The 23,480-nt window shown below is 51.8% G+C and overlaps 1 protein-coding gene across 1 annotated transcript in view; it reads right to left on the reverse strand.

The window, feature by feature from the left end:
- Nucleotides 1–2,670: 2,670 nt before the first annotated feature.
- The window catches only part of LOC140399446 (plasma membrane calcium-transporting ATPase 3-like), a 177,136-nt gene continuing 156,326 nt past the window's right edge, over nt 2,671–23,480 (reverse strand). Inside the window, exons 12-13 of the mRNA XM_072489023.1 lie at nt 2,922–3,146; nt 2,671–2,679 (exon numbers count right to left, since the gene is read on the reverse strand). Of these exons, the coding sequence (XP_072345124.1) occupies nt 2,671–2,679; nt 2,922–3,146 (234 nt within the window). The remainder of the gene's footprint in view (nt 2,680–2,921; nt 3,147–23,480) is intronic.

A 23,480-nucleotide genomic window follows, 5' to 3' on the forward strand; every position in this document is an offset into this window, starting at 1 on the left:
TCAGTGTCCAGATATCTCCCTGAGAGAGAGAGAGAGGACTGAGAGACACCAGTCAGTGTACAGATATCTCCCTGAGAGAGGGGACTGAGAGATACCAGTCAGTGTACAGATACCTCCCTGAGAGAGAGGGAGGACTGAGAGACACCCGTCAGTGTACAGATATCTCCCTGAGAGAGAGGGGACTGAGAGACACCAGTCAGTGTACAGATCTCTCCCTGAGAGAGAGAGAGAGGACTGAGAGACCCCAGTCAGTGTACAGATATCTCCCTGAGAGAGAGGGGACTGAGAGACACCAGTCAGTGTACAGATATCTCCCTGAGAGAGAGAGGACTGAGAGACACCAGTCAGTGTACAGATATCTCCCTGAGAGAGAGAGGGGTCTGAGAGATACCAGTCAGTGCACAGATATCTCCCTGAGAGAGAGAGGGGACTGAGAGACACCAGTCAGTGTACAGATATCTCCCTGAGTGAGAGGGGACTGAGAGACACCAGTCAGTGTACAGATATCTCCCTGAGAGAGAGAGAGAGGACTGGGAGACACCAGTCAGTGTACAGATATCTCCCTGAGAGAGAGAGAGGGGACTGAGAAACACCAGTCAGTGTACAGATATCTCCCTGAGAGAGAGAGAGGACTGAGAGACACCAGTCAGTGTACAGATATCTCCCTGAGAGAGAGAGAGGACTGAGAGACACCAGTCAGTGTACAGATATCTCCCTGAGAGAGAGAGAGGACTGAGAGACACCAGTCAGTGTACAGATATCTCCCTGAGAGAGAGGGGACTGAGAGACACCAGTCAGTGTACAGCTATCTCCCTGAGAGAGAGGGCGAACTGAGAGACACCAGTCAGTGTACAGATATCTCCCTGAGAGAGAGGGGAGTGAAGGACACCTGTCAGTGTACAGATATCTCCCAGAGAGAGAGGGGACTGAGAGACACTAGTCAGTGTACAGATATCTCCCTGAGAGAGAGGGCGAACTGAGATACAACAGTCAGTGTACAGATATCTCCCTGAGAGAGAGGGGAGTGAGGGACACCTGTCAGTGTACAGCTATCTCCCTGAGAGAGAGGGGACTGAGAGACACCAGTCAGTGTACAGATATCTCCCTGACAGAGAGAGGGGACTGAGAGACACCAGTCAGTGTACAGATATCTCCCTGAGAGAGAGGGGACTGAGAGACACCAGTCAGTGTACAGATATCACCCAGAGAGAGAGAGGACTGAGAGACACCAGTCAGTGTACAGATATCTCCCAGAGAGAGAGGGGGGACTGAGAGACACCAGTCAGTGCACAGATATCTACCTGAGAGAGAGGGGACTGAGAGACACCAGTCAGTGTACAGATATCTCCCTGAGAGAGAGGGGACTGAGAGACACCAGTCAGTGTACAGATATCTCCCTGAGAGAGAGGGGACTGAGAGACACCGGTCAGTGTACAGATATCTCTCTGAGAGAGAGGGGACTGAGAGACACCAGTCAGTGTACAGATATCTCCCTGAGAGAGAGGGGACTGAGAGACACCAGTCAGTGCACAGATATCTCCCTGAGAGAGTGGGGACTGAGAGACACCAGTCAGTGTACAGATATCTCCCTGAGAGAGAGGGGACTGAGAGACACCAGTCAGTGTATAGCTATCTCCCTGAGAGAGTGGACGAACTGAGAGACACCAGTCAGTGTACAGATATCTCCCTGAGAGAGAGGGGAGTGAGGGACACCTGTCAGTGTACAGCTATCTCCCTGAGAGAGAGGGGACTGAGAGACACCAGTCAGTGTACAGATATCTCCCTGAGAGAGAGAGAGGGGACTGAGAGACACCAGTCAGTGTACAGCTATCTCCCTGAGAGAGAGGGGACTGAGAGACACCAGTCAGTGTACAGATATCTCCCTGAGAGAGAGAGAGAGGACTGAGAGACACCAGTCAGTGTACAGATATCTCCCTGAGAGAGGGGACTGAGAGATACCAGTCAGTGTACAAATACCTCCCTGAGAGAGAGAGAGAGGACTGAGAGACACCAGTCAGTGTACAGATCTCTCCCTGAGAGAGAGGGGACTGAGAGATACCAGTCAGTGTACAGATATCTCCCTGAGAGAGAGGGGATTGAGAGATACCAGTCAGTGTACAGATATCTCCCTGAGAGAGAGGGGGGACTGAGAGATACCAGTCAGTGTACAGATATCTCCCTGAGAGAGAGAGGGGACTGAGAGACACCAGTCAGTGTACAGATACCTCCCTGAGAGAGAGGGGACTGAGAGACACCAGTCAGTGTACAGATATCTCCCTGAGAGAGAGAGAGGACTGGGAGACACCAGTCAGTGTACAGATCTCTCCCTGAGAGAGGGTCTGAGAGATACCAGTCAGTGTACAGAGACCTCCCTGAGAGAGAGGGGACTGAGAGACACCAGTCAGTGTACAGATATCTCCCTGAGAGAGAGAGGGGGGACTGAGAGACACCAGTCAGTGTACAGATATCTCCCTGAGAGAGAGAGAGGACTGAGAGACACCTGTCAGTGTACAGATATCTCCCTGAGAGAGAGGGGACTGAGAGACACCAGTCAGCGTACAGATATCTCCCTGAGAGAGAGAGAGGACTGAGAGACACCTGTCAGTGTACAGATATCTCCCTGAGAGAGAGAGAAGACTGAGAGACACCAGTCAGTGTACAGATATCTCATTAACTGGTCTGATTGTTGGAAGGAGGGAGCGTTATACTTAAAACAATTTTTTAGAGTGCGCAATTCATTTTTGGGACAATTTAGCGTGGCCAATCCACCTTCTCTGCACATCTTTTGGGTTGTGGGGGAGGGACTCACACAGACACGGGGAGAATGTGCAAACTCCACACGGACAGTGTCCCAGAGCCGGGACCGAACCCGGGACCTCGGCGCTGTGAGGCAGCAGAGCGAACGCACTGCGCCACCGTACTGCCCTCGAGGGTGTGTTCTGCTGACCACTAACCTGGGTGATGCAGGCTCCTGTGAACGCCACAATGACTGCCACCACATTGACCGTTAACTGGAACTGCAGGAATTTGGCGATGCTATCGTAGACGTTTCGACCCCACTTTACAGCCTTAACAATGCTGGAGAAGTTGTCGTCTGTGAGGATGATGTCGGACGCCTCCTTCGCCACGTCCGTTCCAGCGATACCCTGTTAAACACCACTCAGTCACTGCCTGAGGCAAGCTGCAGGGTACTGCTCCCTCTACACTGCCCCCATCAAACTGCTCCCTCTACACTGCCCCCATCAAACTGCTCCCTCTACACTGCCCCCATCAAACTGCTCCCTCTACACTGCCCCCATCAAACTGCTCCCTCTACACTGCCCCCATCAAACTGCTCCCTCTACACTGCCCCCATCAAACTGCTCCCTCTACACTGCCCCCATCAAACTGCTCCCTCGACACTGCCCCCATCAAACTGCTCCCTCTACACTGCCCCCATCAAACTGCTCCCTCTACACTGCCCCCATCAAACTGCTCCCTCTACACTGCCCCCATCAAACTGCTCCCTCTACACTGCCCCCATCAAACTGCTCCCTCTACACTGTCCCCATCAAACTGCTCCCTCTACACTGCCCCCATCAAACTGCTCCCTCTACACTGCCCCCATCAAACTGCTCCCTCTACACTGCCCCCATCAAACTGTTCCCTTTTCACTGCCCCCATCAAACTGCTCCCTCTACACTGCCACTATCAAACTGCTCCCTCTACACTGTCCCCATCAAACTGCTCCCTCTACACTGCCCCCATCAAACTGCTCCCTCTACACTGCCCCCATCAAACTGCTCCCTCTACACTGCCCCCTTCAAACTGCTCCCTCTACACTGCCCCCATCAAACTGCTCCCTCTACACTGCCCCCATCAAACTGCTCCCTCTACACTGCCCCCATCAAACTGCTCCCTCTACACTGCCCCCATCAAACTGCTCCCTCTACACTGCCCCCATCAAACTGCTCCCTCTACACTGCCCCCATCAAACTGCTCCCTCTACACTGCCCCCATCAAACTGCTCCCTCTACACTGCCCCCATCAAACTGCTCACTCTACACTGTCCCCATCAAACTGCTCCCTCTACACTGCCCCCATCAAACTGCTCCCTCGACACTGCCCCCATCAAACTGCTCCCTCTACACTGACCCCATCAAACTGCTCCCTCTACACTGCCCCCATTAAACTGCTCCCTCTACACTGTCCCCATCAAACTGCTCCCTCTACACTGCCCCCATCAAACTGCTCCCTCGACACTGCCCCCATCAAACTGCTCCCTCTACACTGCCCCCATCAAACTGCTCCCTCTACACTGCCCCCATCAAACTGCTCCCTCTACACTGCCCCCATCAAACTGCTCCCTCTACACTGCCCCCATCAAACTGCTCCCTCTACACTGCCCCCATCAAACTGCTCCCTCTACACTGCCCCCATCAAACTGCTCCCTCTACACTGCCCCCATCAAACTGCTCCCTCTACACTGTCCCCATCAAACTGCTCCCTCTACACTGCCCCCACCAAACTGCTCCCTCTACACTGCCCCCATCAAACTGCTCCCTCTACACTGCCCCCATCAAACTGCTCCCTCTACACTGCCCCCATCAAACTGCTCCCTCTACACTGCCCCCATCAAACTGCTCCCTCTACACTGCCCCCATCAAACTGCTCCCTCTGCACTGCCCCCATCAAACTGCTCCCTCTACACTGCCCCCATCAAACTGCCCCCTCTACACTGCCCCCATCAAACTGCTCCCTCTACACTGCCCCCATCAAACTGCTCCCTCTACACTGCCCCCATCAAACTGCTCCCTCTACACTGCCCCCATCAAACTGCTCCCTCTACACTGCCCCCATCAAACTGCTCCCTCGACACTGTCCCCATCAAACTGCTCCCTCTACACTGCCCCCATCAAACTGCTCCCTCTACACTGCCCCCATCAAACTGCTCCCTCTACACTGACCCCATCAAACTGCTCCCTCTACACTGTCCCCATCAAACTGCTCCCTCTACACTGTCCCCATCAAACTGCTCCCTCTACACTGACACCATAAAACTGCTCCCTCGACACTGTCCCCATCAAACTGCTCCCTCTACTCTGTCCCCATCAAACTGCTCCCTCGACACTGACCCCATCAAACTGCTCGCTCTACACTGACCCCATCAAACACTCCCAGGACAGGTAAAGCACGGGGTTAGGAACAGAGTAAAGCTCCCTCTACACTGTCCCCATCAAACACTCCCAGGACAGGTACAGCACGGGGTTAGATACAGAGTAAAGCTCCCTCTACACTGTCCCCATCAAACACTCCCAGGACAGGTACAGCACGGTGTTAGAAACAGAGTAAAGCTCCCTCTACACTGACCCCATCAAACACTCCCAGGATAGGTACAGCACGGGGTTAGACACAGAGCAAAACTCCCTCTACACTGTCCCCATCAAACACTCCCAGGACAGGTACAGCACGGGGTTAGATACAGAGTAAAGCTCCCTCTACACTGACCCCATCAAACACTCCCAGGACAGGTACAGCACGGGGTTAGATACAGAGTAAAGCTCCCTCTGCACTGACCGCATCAAACACTCCCAGGACAGGTACAGCACGGGGTTAGATACAGAGTAAAGCTCCCTCTACACTGACCCCATCAAACACTCCCAGGACAGGTACAGCACGGGGTTAGATACAGAGTAAAGCTCCCTCTACACTGACCGCATCAAACACTCCCAGGACAGGTACAGCACGGGGTTAGATACAGAGTAAAGCTCCCTCTACACTGTCCCATCAAACACTCCCAGGACAGGTACATCACAGGGTTAAATGCAGAGTAAAGCTCCCGCTACACTGTCCCCATCAAACACTCCCAGGACAGGTAAAGCACGGGGTTCGATACAGAGTAAAGCTCCCTCTGCACTGTCCCCATCAAACACTCCCAGGACAGGTACAGCACTGGGTTAGATACAGAGTAAAGCTCCCTCTACACTGTCCCATCAAACACTCCCAGGACAGGTACAGGACGGAGTTAGATACAGAGTAAAGCTCCGTATACACTGTCCCCATCAAACACTCCCAGGACAGGTACAGCACGGGGTTAGATACAGAGTAAAGCTCCCTCTACAATGTCCACATCAAACACTCCAAGGACAGGTACAGCACGGGGTTAGATACAGAGTAAAGCTCCCTCTACACTGTGCCCATCAAACACTCCCAAGACAGGTACAGCACGGGGTTAGGTACAGAGTAAAGCTCCCTCTACACTGACCCCATCAAACACTCCCGGGACAGGTACAGCACGGGGTTAGATACAGAGTAAAGCTCCCTCTACACTGTCCCCATCAAATACTCCCAGGACAGGTACAGCACGGTGTTAGATTCAGAGTAAAGCTCCCTCTACACTGTCCCCATCGAACACTCCCAGGACAGGTACAGCACGGGGTTGGATACAGAGTAAAGCTCCCTCTACACTGACCCCATCAAACACTCCCAGGACAGGTACAGCACGGGGTTAGATACAGAGTAAAGCTCCCTCTGCACTGACCGCATCAAACACTCCCAGGACAGGGAAAGCACGGGGTTCGATACAGAGTAAAGCTCCCTCTACACTGACCCCATCAAACACTCCCAGGACAGGTACAGCACGGGGTTAGATACAGAGTAAAGCTCCCTCTACACTGACCGCATCAAACACTCCCAGGACAGGTACAGCACGGGGTTAGATACAGAGTAAAGCTCCCTCTACACTGTCCCATCAAACACTCCCAGGACAGGTACAGCACGGGGTTAGATACAGAGTAAAGCTCCCTCTACACTGTCCACATCAAACACTCCCAGGACAGGTACAGCACGGGGTTAGATACAGAGTAAAGCTCCCTCTACACTGTGCCCATCAAACACTCCCAGGACAGGTACAGCACGGGGTTAGGTACAGAGTAAAGCTCCCTCTACACTGACCCCATCAAACACTCCCGGGACAGGTACAGCACGGGGTTAGATACAGAGTAAAGCTCCCTCTACACTGTCCCCATCAAACACTCCAGGACAGGTACAGCACAGGGTTAAATACAGAGTAAAGCTCCCTCTACACTCTCCCCATCAAACACTCCCAGGACAGATACAGCACAGGGTTAAATACAGAGTAAAGCTCCCTCTACACTGTCCCCATCAAACACTCCCAGGACAGGTACAGCACTGGTTTCGATACAGAGTAAAGCTCCCTCTGCACTGTCCCCATCAAACACTCCCAGGACAGGTACATCACAGGGTTAAATACAGAGTAAAGCTCCCGCTACACTGTCCCCATCAAACACTCCCAGGACAGGTAAAGCACGGGGTTCGATACAGAGTAAAGCTCCCTCTGCACTGTCCCCATCAAACACTCCCAGGACAGGTACAGCACTGGGTTAGATACAGAGTAAAGCTCCCTCTACACTGTCCCATCAAACACTCCCAGGACAGGTACAGCACGGAGTTAGATACAGAGTACAGCTCCCTGTACACTGTCCCCATCAAACACTCCCAGGACAGGTACAGCACGGGGTTCGATACAGAGTAAAGCTCCCTCTACACTGTCCACATCAAACACTCCCAGGACAGGTACAGCACGGGGTTAGATACAGAGTAAAGCTCCCTATACACTGTCCCCATCAAACACTCCCAGGACAGGTACACCACGGGGTTGATACAGAGTAAAGCTCCCTCTACACTGTTCCCATTAAACACTCCCAGGACAGGTACAGCCCAGGGTTAGATACAGAGTAAAGCTCCCTCTACACTGACCCCATCAAACACTCCCAGGACAGGTACAGCACGGGGTTAGATACAGAGTAAAGGTCCCTCTACACTGTCCCTATCAAACACTCCCAGGACAGGTACCGCACGGAGTTAGATACAGAGTAAAGCTCCCTCTGCACTGTTCACATCAAACACTCCAAGGACAGGTACAGCACGGGGTTAGATACAGAGTAAAGCTCCCTCTACACTGTGCCCATCAAACACTCCCAAGACAGGTACAGCACGGGGTTAGGTACAGAGTAAAGCTCCCTCTACACTGACCCCATCAAACACTCCCGGGACAGGTACAGCACGGGGTTAGATACAGAGTAAAGCTCCCTCTACACTGTCCCCATCAAACACTCCCAGGACAGGTACAGCACGGTGTTAGATTCAGAGTAAAGCTCCCTCTACACTGTCCCCATCGAACACTCCCAGGACAGGTACAGCACGGGGTTGGATACAGAGTAAAGCTCCCTCTACACTGACCCCATCAAACACTCCCAGGACAGGTACAGCACGGGGTTAGATACAGAGTAAAGCTCCCTCTGCACTGACCGCATCAAACACTCCCAGGACAGGTACAGCACGGGTTTCGATACAGAGTAAAGCTCCCTCTACACTGACCCCATCAAACACTCCCAGGACAGGTACAGCACGGGGTTAGATACAGAGTAAAGCTCCCTCTACACTGACCGCATCAAACACTCCCAGGACAGGTACAGCACGGGGTTAGATACAGAGTAAAGCTCCCTCTACACTGTCCCATCAAACACTCCCAGGACAGGTACATCACAGGGTTAAATGCAGAGTAAAGCTCCCGCTACACTGTCCCCATCAAACACTCCCAGGACAGGTAAAGCACGGGGTTCGATACAGAGTAAAGCTCCCTCTGCACTGTCCCCATCAAACACTCCCAGGACAGGTACAGCACTGGGTTAGATACAGAGTAAAGCTCCCTCTACACTGTCCCATCAAAAACTCCCAGGACAGGTACAGGACGGAGTTAGATACAGAGTAAAGCTCCCTATACACTGTCCCCATCAAACACTCCCAGGACAGGTACAGCACGGGGTTAGATACAGAGTAAAGCTCCCTCTACACTGTCCACATCAAACACTCCCAGGACAGGTACAGCACGGGGTTAGATACAGAGTAAAGCTCCCTCTACACTGTGCCCATCAAACACTCCCAGGACAGGTACAGCACGGGGTTAGGTACAGAGTAAAGCTCCCTCTACACTGACCCCATCAAACACTCCCGGGACAGGTACAGCACGGGGTTAGATACAGAGTAAAGCTCCCTCTACACTGTCCCCATCAAACACTCCAGGACAGGTACAGCACAGGGTTAAATACAGAGTAAAGCTCCCTCTACACTCTCCCCATCAAACACTCCCAGGACAGATACAGCACAGGGTTAAATACAGAGTAAAGCTCCCTCTACACTGTCCCCATCAAACACTCCCAGGACAGGTACAGCACTGGTTTCGATACAGAGTAAAGCTCCCTCTGCACTGTCCCCATCAAACACTCCCAGGACAGGTACATCACAGGGTTAAATACAGAGTAAAGCTCCCGCTACACTGTCCCCATCAAACACTCCCAGGACAGGTAAAGCACGGGGTTCGATACAGAGTAAAGCTCCCTCTGCACTGTCCCCATCAAACACTCCCAGGACAGGTACAGCACTGGGTTAGATACAGAGTAAAGCTCCCTCTACACTGTCCCATCAAACACTCCCAGGACAGGTACAGCACGGAGTTAGATACAGAGTACAGCTCCCTGTACACTGTCCCCATCAAACACTCCCAGGACAGGTACAGCACGGGGTTCGATACAGAGTAAAGCTCCCTCTACACTGTCCACATCAAACACTCCCAGGACAGGTACAGCACGGGGTTAGATACAGAGTAAAGCTCCCTATACACTGTCCCCATCAAACACTCCCAGGACAGGTACACCACGGGGTTGATACAGAGTAAAGCTCCCTCTACACTGTTCCGATTAAACACTCCCAGGACAGGTACAGCCCAGGGTTAGATACAGAGTAAAGCTCCCTCTACACTGACCCCATCAAACACTCCCAGGACAGGTACAGCACGGGGTTAGATACAGAGTAAAGGTCCCTCTACACTGTCCCTATCAAACACTCCCAGGACAGGTACCGCACGGAGTTAGATACAGAGTAAAGCTCCCTCTGCACTGACCGCATCAAACACTCCCAGGACAGGTACAGCACGGGGTTAGATACAGAGTAAAGCTCCCTCTACACTGACCCCATCAGACACTCGCAGGACAGGTACAGCACGGGGTTAGATACAGAGTAAAGCTCCCTCTACACTGTCCCCATCAAACACTCCCAGGACAGGTACATCACAGGGTTAAATGCAGAGTAAAGCTCCCGCTACACTGTCCCCATCAAACACTCCCAGGACAGGTAAAGCACGGGGTTCGATACCAAGTAAAGCTCCTCTGCACTGTCCCCATCAAACACTCCCAGGACAGGTACAGCACTGGGTTAGATACAGAGTAAAGCTCCCTCTACACTGTCCCATCAAACACTCCCAGGACAGGTACAGGACGGAGTTAGATACAGAGTAAAGCTCCCTATACACTGTCCCCATCAAACACTCCCAGGACAGGTACAGCACGGGGTTAGATACAGAGTAACGCTCCCTCTACACTGTCCACATCAAACACTCCCAGGACAGGTACAGCACGGGGTTAGATACAGAGTAAAGCTCCCTCTACACTGTGCCCATCAAACACTCCCAGGACAGGTACAGCACGGGGTTAGGTACAGAGTAAAGCTCCCTCTACACTGTCCCCATCAAACACTCCCAGGACAGATACAGCACGGAGTTCGATACAGAGTAAAGCTCCCTCTGCACTGTCCCCATCAAACACTCCCAGGACAGGTACATCACAGGGTTAAATACAGAGTAAAGCTCCCTATACACTGTCCCCATCAAACACTCCCAGGACAGGTACAGCACAGGGTTGATACTGAGTAAAGCTCCCTCTACACTGTTGCCGTCAAACACTCCCGGGACAGGTACAGCCCAGCGTTAGATACAGAGTAAAGCTCCCTCTACACTGACCCCATCAAACACTCCCAGGACAGGTACAGCACGGGGTTAGATACAGAGTAAAGCTCCCTCTACACTGTCCTTATCAAACACTCCCAGGACAGGTTCAGCACGGGGTTAGATACAGAGTAAAGCTCCCTCTACACTGTCCCCATCAAACACTCCCAGGACAGGTACCGCACGGAGTTAGATACAGAGTAAAGCTCGCTATACACTGTCCCCATCAAACACTCCCAGGACAGGTATAGCACGGGGTTAGATACAGAGTAAAGCTCCCTCTACACTGTCCCATCAAACACTCCCAGGACAGGTACAGCACGGAGTTAGATACAGAGTAAAGCTCGCTATACACTGTCCCCATCAAACACTCCCAGGACAGGTATAGCACGGGGTTAGATACAGAGTAAAGCTCCCTCTACACTGTCCACATCAAACACTCCCAGGACAGGTACAGCACAGGGTTAGATACAGAGTAAAGCTCCCTATACACTGTCCCCATCAAACACTCCCAGGACAGGTACAGCACGGGGTTGATACAGAGTAAAGCTCCCTCTACACTGTTCCCATCAAACACTCCCAGGACAGGTACAGCCCAGGGTTAGATACAGAGTAAAGCTCCCTCTACACTGACCCCATCAAACACTCCCAGGACAGTTACAGCACGGGGTTAGATACAGAGTAAAGCTCCCTCTACACTGTCCCTATCAAACACTCCCAGGACAGGTACAGCACGGGGTTAGATACAGAGTAAAGCTCCCTCTACACTGTCCCCATCAAGCACTCCAGGACAGGTACAGCACGGGGTTCGATACTGAGTAAAGCTCCCTCTACACTGTCCCCATCAAACACTCCAGGACAGGTACAGCACAGGGTTAAATACAGAGTAAAGCTCCCTCTACACTCTCCCCATCAAACACTCCCAGGACAGATACAGCACAGGGTTAAATACAGAGTAAAGCTCCCTCTACACTGTCCCCATCAAACACTCCCAGGACAGGTACAGCACGGGTTTCGATACAGAGTAAAGCTCCCTCTGCACTGTCCCCATCAAACACTCCCAGGACAGGTACATCACAGGGTTAAATACAGAGTAAAGCTCCCGCTACACTGTCCCCATTAAACACTCCCAGGACAGGGAAAGCACGGGGTTCGATACAGAGTAAAGCTCCCTCTGCACTGTCCCCATCAAACACTCCCAGGATAGGTACAGCACTGGGTTAGATACAGAGTAAAGCTCCCTCTACACTGTCCCATCAAACACTCCCAGGACAGGTGCAGCACGGAGTTAGATACAGAGTACAGCTCCCTGTACACTGTCCCCATCAAACACTCGCAGGACAGGTACAGCACGGGGTTCGATACAGAGTAAAGCTCCCTCTACACTGTCCACATCAAACACTCCCAGGACAGGTACAGCACGGGGTTAGATACAGAGAAAAGCTCCCTATACACTGTCCCCATCAAACACTCCCAGGACAGGTACACCACGGGGTTGATACAGAGTAACGCTCCCTCTACACTGTTCCCATCAAACACTCCCAGGACAGGTACAGCCCAGGGTTAGATACAGAGTAAAGCTGCCTCTACACTGACCCCATCAAATACTCCCAGGACAGGTACAGCACGGGGTTAGATACAGAGTAAAGCTCCCTCGACACTGTCCCTATCAAACACTCCCAGGACAGGTACAGCACGGAGTTAGATACAGAGTAAAGCTCCCTCTGCACTGACCGCATCAAACACTCCCAGGACAGGTACAGCACGGGGTTAGATACAGAGTAAAGCTCCCTCTACACTGACCCCATCAGACACTCCCAGGACAGGTACAGCACGGGGTTAGATACAGAGTAAAGCTCCCTCTACACTGTCCCCATCAAACACTCCCAGGACAGGTACATCACAGGGTTAAATGCAGAGTAAAGCTCCCGCTACACTGTCCCCATCAAACACTCCCAGGACAGGTAAAGCACGGGGTTCGATACAGAGTAAAGCTCCTCTGCACTGTCCCCATCAAACACTCCCAGGACAGGTACAGCACTGGGTTAGATACAGAGTAAAGCTCCCTCTACACTGTCCCATCAAACACTCCCAGGACAGGTACAGGACGGAGTTAGATACAGAGTAAAGCTCCCTATACACTGTCCCCATCAAACACTCCCAGGACAGGTACAGCACGGGGTTAGATACAGAGTAACGCTCCCTCTACAATGTCCACATCAAACACTCCCAGGACAGGTACAGCACGGGGATGATACAGAGTAAAGCTCCCTCTACACTGTGCCCATCAAACACTCCCAGGACAGGTACAGCACGGGGTTAGGTACAGAGTAAAGCTCCCTCTACACTGTCCCCATCAAACACTCTCAGGACAGATACAGCACGGAGTTCGATACAGAGTAAAGCTCCCTCTGCACTGTTCCCATCAAACACTCCCAGGACAGGTACATCACAGGGTTAAATACAGAGTAAAGCTCCCGCTACACTGTCCCCATCAAACACTCCCAGGACAGGTACAGCACGGGGTTCGATACAGAGTAAAGCTCCCTCTGCACTGTCCCCATCAAACACTCCCAGGACAGGTACATCACAGGGTTAAATACAGAGTAAAGCTCCTGCTACACTGTCCCCATCAAACACTCCCAGGACAGGTACAGCACGGGGTTTGATACAGAGGAAAGCTCCCTCTGCACTGTCCCCATCAAACACTCCCAGGACAGGTACAGCACGGAGTTAGATACAGAGTAAAGCTCCCTATACACTGTCCCCATCAAACACTCCCAGGACAGGTACAGCACGGGGTTAGATACAGAGTAAAGCTCCCTATACACTGTCCCCATCAAACACTCCCAGGACAGGTACAGCACAGGGTTGATACTGAGTAAAGCTCCCTCTACACTGTTCCCGTCAAACACTCCCGGGACAGGTACAGCCCAGCGTTAGATACAGAGTAAAGCCCCCTCTACACTGACCCCATCAAACACTCCCAGGACAGGTACAGCACGGGGTTTGATACAGAGGAAAGCTCCCTCTGCACTGTCCCCATCAAACACTCCCAGGACAGGTACAGCACGGAGTTAGATACAGAGTAAAGCTCCCTATACACTGTCTCCATCAAACACTCCCAGGACAGGTACAGCACGGGGTTAGATACAGAGTAAAGCTCCCTCTACACTGTCCCTATCAAACACTCCCAGGACAGGTTCAGCACGGGGTTAGATACAGAGTAAAGCTCCCTCTACACTGTCCACATCAAACACTCCCAGGACAGGTACAGCACGGGTTTAGATACACAGTAATGCTCCCTCTACACTGTCCCCATCAAACACTCCCAGGACAGGTACAGCACGGAGTTAGATACAGAGTAAAGCTCCCTATACACTGTCCCCATCAAACACTCCCAGGACAGGTATAGCACGGGGTTAGATACAGAGTAAAGCTCCCTCTACACTGTCCACATCAAACACTCCCAGGACAGGTACAGCACAGGGTTAGATACAGAGTAAAGCTCCCTATACACTGTCCCCATCAAACACTCCCAGGACAGGTACAGCACGGGGTTGATACAGAGTAAAGCTCCCTCTACACTGTTCCCATCAAACACTCCCAGGACAGGTACAGCCCAGGGTTAGATACAGAGTAAAGCTCCCTCTACACTGACCCCATCAAACACTCCCAGGACAGTTACAGCACGGGGTTAGATACAGAGTAAAGCTCCCTCTACACTGTCCCTATCAAACACTCCCAGGACAGGTACAGCACGGGGTTAAATACAGAGTAACGCTCCCTCTACACTGTCCCCATCAAACACTCCAGGACAGGTACAGCACAGGGTTAAATACAGAGTAAAGCTCCCTCTACACTGTCCCCATCAAACACTCCCAGGACAGGTACAGCACGGGGTTCGATACAGAGTAAAGCTCCCTCTACACTGTCCCCATCAAACACTCCAGGACAGGTACAGCACAGGGTTAAATACAGAGTAAAGCTCCCTCTACACTGTCCCCATCAAACACTCTCAGGACAGGTAAAGCACAGGATTCGATACAGAGTAAAGCTCCCTCTGCACTGTCCCCATCAAACACTCCCAGGACAGGTAAAGCACTGGGTTAGATACAGAGTAAAGCTCCCTCTACACTGTCCCATCAAACACTCCCAGGACAGGTACCGCACGGAGTTAGATACAGAGTAAAGCTCCCTCTGCACTGACCGAATCAAACACTCCCAGGAGAGGTACAGCACGGGGTTAGATACAGAGTAAAGCACCCTCTACACTGACCCCATCAGACACTCGCAGGACAGGTACAGCACGGGGTTAGATACAGAGTAAAGCTCCCTCTACACTGTCCCCTTCAAACACTCCCAGGACAGGTACATCACAGGGTTAAATGCAGAGTAAAGCTCCCGCTACACTGTCCCCATCAAACACTCCCAGGACAGGTAAAGCACGGGGTTCGATACCGAGTAAAGCTCCTCTGCACTGTCCCCATCAAACACTCCCAGGACAGGTACAGCACTGGGTTAGATACAGAGTAAAGCTCCCTCTACACTGTCCCATCAAACACTCCCAGGACAGGTACAGGACGGAGTTAGATACAGAGTAAAGCTCCCTATACACTGTCCCCATCAAACACTCCCAGGACAGGTACAGCACGGGGTTAGATACAGAGTAACGCTCCCTCTACACTGTCCACATCAAACACTCCCAGGACAGGTACAGCACGGGGTTAGATACAGAGTAAAGCTCCCTCTACACTGTGCCCATCAAACACTACCAGGACAGGTACAGCACGGGGTTAGGTACAGAGTAAAGCTCCCTCTACACTGTCCCCATCAAACACTCCCAGGACAGATACAGCACGGAGTTCGATACAGAGTAAAGCTCCCTCTGCACTGTCCCCATCAAACACTCCCAGGACAGGTACATCACAGGGTTAAATACAGAGTAAAGCTCCCACTACACTGCCCCATCAAACACTCCCAGGACAGGTACAGCACGGGGTTCGATACAGAGTAAAGCTCCCTCTGCACTGTCCCCATCAAACACTCCCAGGACAGGTACATCACAGGGTTAAATACAGAGTAAAACTTCTGCTACACTGTCCCCATCAAACACTCCCAGGACAGGTACAGCACGGGGTTTGATACAGAGGAAAGCTCCCTCTGCACTGTCCCCATCAAACACTCCCAGGACAGGTACAGCACGGAGTTAGATACAGAGTAAAGCTCCCTATACACTGTCCCCATCAAACACTCGCAGGACAGGTACAGCACGGGGTTAGATACAGAGTAAAGCTCCCTATACACTGTCCCCATCAAACACTCCCAGGACAGGTACAGCACAGGGTTGATACTGAGTAAAGCTCCCTCTACACTGTTCCCGTCAAACACTCCCGGGACAGGTACAGCCCAGCGTTAGATACAGAGTAAAGCTCCCTCGACACTGACCCCATCAAACACTCCCAGGACAGGTACAGCATGGGGTTAGATACAGAGTAAAGCTCACTCTACACTGTCCTTATCAAACACTCCCAGGACAGGTTCAGCACGGGGTTAGATACAGAGTAAAGCTCCCTCTACACTGTCCCCATCAAACACTCCCAGGACAGGTACAGCACGGGGTTAGATACAGAGTAATGCTCCCTCTACACTGTCCCCATCAAACACTCCCAGGACAGGTACAGCACGGGGTTAGATACAGAGTAAAGCTCCCTCTACACTGTCCCCATCAAACACTCCCAGGACAGGTACAGCACGGCGTTAGTTTCAGAGTAAAGCTCCCTCTACACTGTCCCCATCAAACACTCCCAGGACAGGTACAGCACGGAGTTAGATACAGAGTAAAGCTCCCTCTACACTGTCCCATCAAACACTCCCAGGACAGGTACAGCACGGAGTTAGATACAGAGTAAAGCTCCCTATACACTGTCCCCATCAAACACTCCCAGGACAGGTATAGCACGGGGTTAGATACAGAGTAAAGCTCCCTCTACACTGTCCACATCAAACACTCCCAGGACAGGTACAGCACAGGGTTAGATACAGAGTAAAGCTCCCTATACACTGTCCCCATCAAACACTCCCAGGACAGGTACAGCGCGGGGTTGATACAGAGTAAAGCTCCCTCTACACTGTTCCCATCAAACACTCCCAGGACAGGTACAGCCCAGGGTTAGATACAGAGTAAAGCTCCCTCTACACTGACCCCATCAAACACTCCCAGGACAGTTACAGCACGGGGTTAGATACAGAGTAAAGCTCCCTCTACACTGTCCCTATCAAACACTCCCAGGACAGGTACAGCACGGGGTTAGATACAGAGTAAAGCTCCCTCTACACTGTCCCCATCAAACACTCCAGGACAGGTACAGCACGGGGTTCGATACTGAGTAAAGCTCCCTCTACACTGTCCCCATCAAACACTCCAGGACAGGTACAGCACAGGGTTAAATACAGAGTAATGCTCCCTCTACACTGTCCCCATCAAACACTCCCAGGACAGATACAGCACAGGGTTAAATACAGAGTAAAGCTCCCTCTACACTGTGCCCATCAAACACTCCCAGGACAGGTACAGCACGGGGTTAGGTACAGAGTAAAGCTCCCTCTACACTGACCCCATCAAACACTCCCGGGACAGGTACAGCACGGGGTTAGATACAGAGTAAAGCTCCCTCTACACTGTCCCCATCAAACACTCCAGGACAGGTACAGCACAGGGTTAAATACAGAGTAAAGCTCCCTCTACACTCTCCCCATCAAACACTCCCAGGACAGATACAGCACAGGGTTAAATACAGAGTAAAGCTCCCGCTACACTGTCCCCATTAAACACTCCCAGGACAGGGAAAGCACTGAGTTCGATACAGAGTAAAGCTCCCTCTGCACTGTCCCCATCAAACACTCCCAGGATAGGTACAGCACTGGGTTAGATACAGAGTAAAGCTCCCTCTACACTGTCCCATCAAACACTCCCAGGACAGGTACAGCACGGAGTTAGATACAGAGTACAGCTCCCTGTACACTGTCCCCATCAAACACTCGCAGGACAGGTACAGCACGGGGTTCGATACAGAGTAAAGCTCCCTCTACACTGTCCACATCAAACACTCCCAGGACAGGTACAGCACGGGGTTAGATACAGAGTAAAGCTCCCTATACACTGTCCCCATCAAACACTCCCAGGACAGGTACACCACGGGGTTGATACAGAGTAACGCTCCCTCTACACTGTTCCCATCAAACACTCCCAGGACAGGTACAGCCCAGGGTTAGATACAGAGTAAAGCTCCCTCTACACTGACCCCATCAAACACTCCCAGGACAGGTACAGCACGGGGTTAGATACAGAGTAAAGCTCCCTCGACACTGTCCCTATCAAACACTCCCAGGACAGGTACAGCACGGAGTTAGATACAGAGTAAAGCTCCCTCTGCACTGACCGCATCAAACACTCCCAGGACAGGTACAGCACGGGGTTAGATACAGAGTAAAGCTCCCTCTACACTGACCCCATCAGACACTCCCAGGACAGGTACAGCACGGGGTTAGATACAGAGTAAAGCTCCCTCTACACTGTCCCCATCAAACACTCCCAGGACAGGTACATCACAGGGTTAAATGCAGAGTAAAGCTCCCGCTACACTGTCCCCATCAAACACTCCCAGGACAGGTAAAGCACGGGGTTCGATACAGAGTAAAGCTCCTCTGCACTGTCCCCATCAAACACTCCCAGGACAGGTACAGCACTGGGTTAGATACAGAGTAAAGCTCCCTCTACACTGTCCCATCAAACACTCCCAGGACAGGTACAGGACGGAGTTAGATACAGAGTAAAGCTCCCTATACACTGTCCCCATCAAACACTCCCAGGACAGGTACAGCACGGGGTTAGATACAGAGTAACGCTCCCTCTACAATGTCCACATCAAACACTCCCAGGACAGGTACAGCACGGGGTTAGATACAGAGTAAAGCTCCCTCTACACTGTGCCCATCAAACACTCCCAGGACAGGTACAGCACGGGGTTAGGTACAGAGTAAAGCTCCCTCTACACTGTCCCCATCAAACACTCCCAGGACAGATACAGCACGGAGTTCGATACAGAGTAAAGCTCCCTCTGCACTGTTCCCATCAAACACTCCCAGGACAGGTACATCACAGGGTTAAATACAGAGTAAAGCTCCTGCTACACTGTCCCCATCAAACACTCCCAGGACAGGTACAGCACGGGGTTTGATACAGAGGAAAGCTCCCTCTGCACTGTCCCCATCAAACACTCCCAGGACAGGTACAGCACGGAGTTAGATACAGAGTAAAGCTCCCTATACACTGTCCCCATCAAACACTCCCAGGACAGGTACAGCACGGGGTTAGATACAGAGTAAAGCTCCCTATACACTGTCCCCATCAAACACTCCCAGGACAGGTACAGCACAGGGTTGATACTGAGTAAAGCTCCCTCTACACTGTTCCCGTCAAACACTCCCGGGACAGGTACAGCCCAGCGTTAGATACAGAGTAAAGCCCCCTCTGTCATGATATTCAAACACACACATCATGATGGACACACTAACAGGCAAATCAGAGTACACAACACCACAACCAATCACAGACAAGAACACCAACCACATAAAAAGCACGAGCACGACACCTGGAAGTCAGTAGGTCTGGGGAGAAGGAAGCATGAAAGAGCTGTTGAAACAGACTCTGACAGCAGCAAATATGCCAGCTGATGATCCTTGTCTGGCCCACATACGCGCAGAGACGGCGACTGACCCTCTGCTGCAGCGAGTGATGCGCCACATGACGGAAGGGTGGCTAAAAGGGCAGTGCCCCCAGTTTTACAATGTGCGAGATGATCTCACCAATATAGACGGGGTCCTTATGAAATCGCATAGGATCGTCATTCCACACAGTGTGCGCCAGATGATTCTTCGTCAACTACACGAAGGCCACTTGGGTGTCGAAAAATGCAGACGAAGGGCCCGGGCGGCGGTATATTGGCCGGGTATTAATGAAGACATAGCCAACATGGTGCTCAACTGCACAACCTGTCAGAGGTTTCAGCCGGCGCAACCTCCGGAAACACTTCTACCACACGAGATGGTGACGTCCCCCTGGGCGAAGGTGGGTGTTGACCTATTTCACGCGCTCGGCAGAGATTACATTGTTATTATAGACTACTTCTCAAACTACCCGGAAGTCATGCCTCTCCATGATCTGACGTCGTCCGCAGTCATTGGGGCCTGCAAGGAAACGTTTGCTCGCCATGGCATTCCAAGGACTGTCATGTCAGACAATGGACCTTGTTTTGCCAGCCGTGAATGGTCGTCCTTTGCCGCAGCATATGGTTTCACTCATGTGACATCCAGCCCTCTGCATCCACAATCGAACGGGAAGGCTGAAAAGGGTGTCCACATCGCAAAGCGGCTCCTGTGCAAGGCGGCTGATGCCGGATCGGACTTTAACCTTGCCTTGCTGGCCTATCGATCGGCCCCGTTATCCACGGGCCTCTCGCCAGCGCAGCTACTAATGGGTCGCTCCCTCAGGACGACGGTACCTTCCGTCCTGGCACCGACAACAGACCATGAGGCGGTTCTTCGGGACATGCAACTGCAGCGTGATCGCCAGAAAGGTCGGTACGACACACGAGCGACGGACCTGCCCCCCCTGTCCTCCGGAGACAAAGTACGCGTCCATCAACCGTATGGTGGCTGGTCAGCACCGGCCGAAGTCCTCCGACAAGTGGCTCCCCGCTCGTTCCTGGTTCGCATGCCGGATGGTTCCGTGCGTCGCCGCAATCGGCGCGCCCTTCGCCGACTTCCACGTTCACAGCCACACAACACGCCAGATCCTCAACAGGCTTCCGAGGATGACTTTGTGGAGCTGCCGCACATCACGCCCTTTCCATCGCCACCCATGGCCATGCCTGCACAGCAGCCGGTGGTTCTTGATCCACCCTTAAGGCGGTCAACCCGAATTCGTCGCAAACCCATTAGAATGGACTTATAATACAGTTCATATGTTTAATAAGTTGGACAATTTTACATGATAACCTGTTGTTGTTTATCGTTCCAGATGTCGTCTGACTGGACAACTGTTCAAAATTTTTTTTCTTCTTCTCTCGTTCGCATTTCTGTTATGTTATGGTACAACTGGATTCATGTGACGCACTCGACATCGCCCCATGTACATAGTTCCGTCATAGACACATGCTGCACACGACACACACACACTCTTAGATGCACTCACGTCACGATCATATTTATTACCACGTAGGCACATATCTTTGTAAAAAGGGGGGATGTCATGATATTCAAACACACACATCATGATGGACACACTAACAGGCAAATCAGAGTACACAACACCACAACCAATCACAGACAAGAACACCAACCACATAAAAAGCACGAGCACGACACCTGGAAGTCAGTAGGTCTGGGGAGAAGGAAGCATGAAAGAGCTGTTGAAACACCACAAGCAGGGAGCCCCCCACGTGCAGAGTGCAAAGACCAAGTTGTAAATAGTGAGTTTAAATAAACAAGTGTTGTACCATATGCAACTGTGTTGGCTCATCTGTGTGTCAGAACACCCAACACCACACCCTCTACACTGACCCCATCAAACACTCCCAGGACAGGTACAGCACGGGGTTTGATACAGAGGAAAGCTCCCTCTGCACTGTCCCCATCAAACACTCCCAGGACAGGTACAGCACGGAGTTAGATACAGAGTAAAGCTCCCTATACACTGTCTCCATCAAACACTCCCAGGACAGGTACAGCACGGGGTTAGATACAGAGTAAAGCTCCCTCTACACTTTCCCTATCAAACACTCCCAGGACAGGTTCAGCACGGGGTTAGATACAGAGTAAAGCTCCCTCTACACTGTCCACATCAAACACTCCCAGGACAGGTACAGCACGGGTTTAGATACACAGTAATGCTCCCTCTACACTGTCCCCATCAAACACTCCCAGGACAGGTACAGCACGGCGTTAGTTTCAGAGTAAAGCTCCCTCTACACTGTCCACATCAAACACTCCCAGGACAGGTACAGCACGGAGTTAGATACAGAGTAAAGCTCCCTCTACACTGTCCCATCAAACACTCCCAGGACAGGTACAGCACGGAGTTAGATACAGAGTAAAGCTCCCTCTACACTGTCCCATCAAACACTCCCAGGACAGGTACAGCACGGAGTTAGATACAGAGTAAAGCTCCCTCTACACTGTCCCATCAAACACTCCCAGGACAGGTACAGCACGGAGTTAGATACAGAGTAAAGCTCCCTATACACTGTCCCCATCAAACACTCCCAGGACAGGTATAGCACGGGGTTAGATACAGAGTAAAGCTCCCTCTACACTGTCCACATCAAACACTCCCAGGACAGGTACAGCACAGGGTTAGATACAGAGTAAAGCTCCCTATACACTGTCCCCATCAAACACTCCCAGGACAGGTACAGCACGGGTTTGATACAGAGTAAAGCTCCCTCTACACTGTTCCCATCAAACACTCCCAGGACAGGTACAGCCCAGGGTTAGATACAGAGTAAAGCTCTCTCTACACTGACCCCATCAAACACTCCCAGGACAGTTACAGCACGGGGTTAGATAGAGAGTAAAGCTCCCTCTACACTGTCCCTATCAAACACTCCCAGGACAGGTACAGCACGGGGTTAGATACAGAATAAAGCTCCCTCTACACTGTCCCCATCAAACACTCTCAGGACAGGTACACCACGGGGTGAGATACAGAGTAAATCTCACTCTACACTGTCCCCATCAAACACCCCCAGGACAGGTACAGCACGGGGTTAGATACAGAGTAAAGCCCCCACCACACTGTCCCCATCAAACACTCCCAGGGCAGATACAGCACGGGGTTAAATACAGAGTAACGCTCCCTCTACACTGTCCCCATCAAACACTCCAGGACAGGTACAGCACAGGGTTAAATACAGAGTAAAGCTCCCTCTACACTGTCCCCATCAAACACTCCCAGGACAGGTACAGCACGGGGTTCGATACAGAGTAAAGCTCCCTCTACACTGTCCCCATCAAACACTCCAGGACAGGTACAGCACAGGGTTAAATACAGAGTAAAGCTCCCTCTACACTGTCCCCATCAAACACTCCCAAGACAGGTAAAGCACAGGATTCGATACAGAGTAAAGCTCCCTCTGCACTGTCCCCATCAAACACTCCCAGGACAGGTAAAGCACTGGGTTAGATACAGAGTAAAGCTCCCTCTACACTGTCCCATCAAACTCTCCCAGGACAGGTACAGCACGGGGTTAGATACAGAGCAAAGCTCCCTCTACACTGTCCCCATCAAACACTCTCAGGACAGGTAAACCACAGGGTGAGATACAGAGTAAATCTCCCTCTACACTGTCCCCATCAAACACCCCCAGGACAGGTACAGCACGGGGTTAGATACAGAGTAAAGCTCCCTCTGCACTGTCCCCATCAAACACTCCCAGGACAGGTACAGCACGGAGTTAGATACAGACTAAAGCTCCCTATACACTGTCCCCATCAAACACTCCCAGGACAGGTACAGCACGGGGTTAGATACAGAGTAAAGCTCCCTCTACACTGTCCACATCAAACACTCCCAGGACAG

Source organism: Scyliorhinus torazame, chromosome 22, assembly GCF_047496885.1.
Source record: "Scyliorhinus torazame isolate Kashiwa2021f chromosome 22, sScyTor2.1, whole genome shotgun sequence".
NCBI classification, from domain to species: Eukaryota; Metazoa; Chordata; class Chondrichthyes; order Carcharhiniformes; family Scyliorhinidae; genus Scyliorhinus; species Scyliorhinus torazame.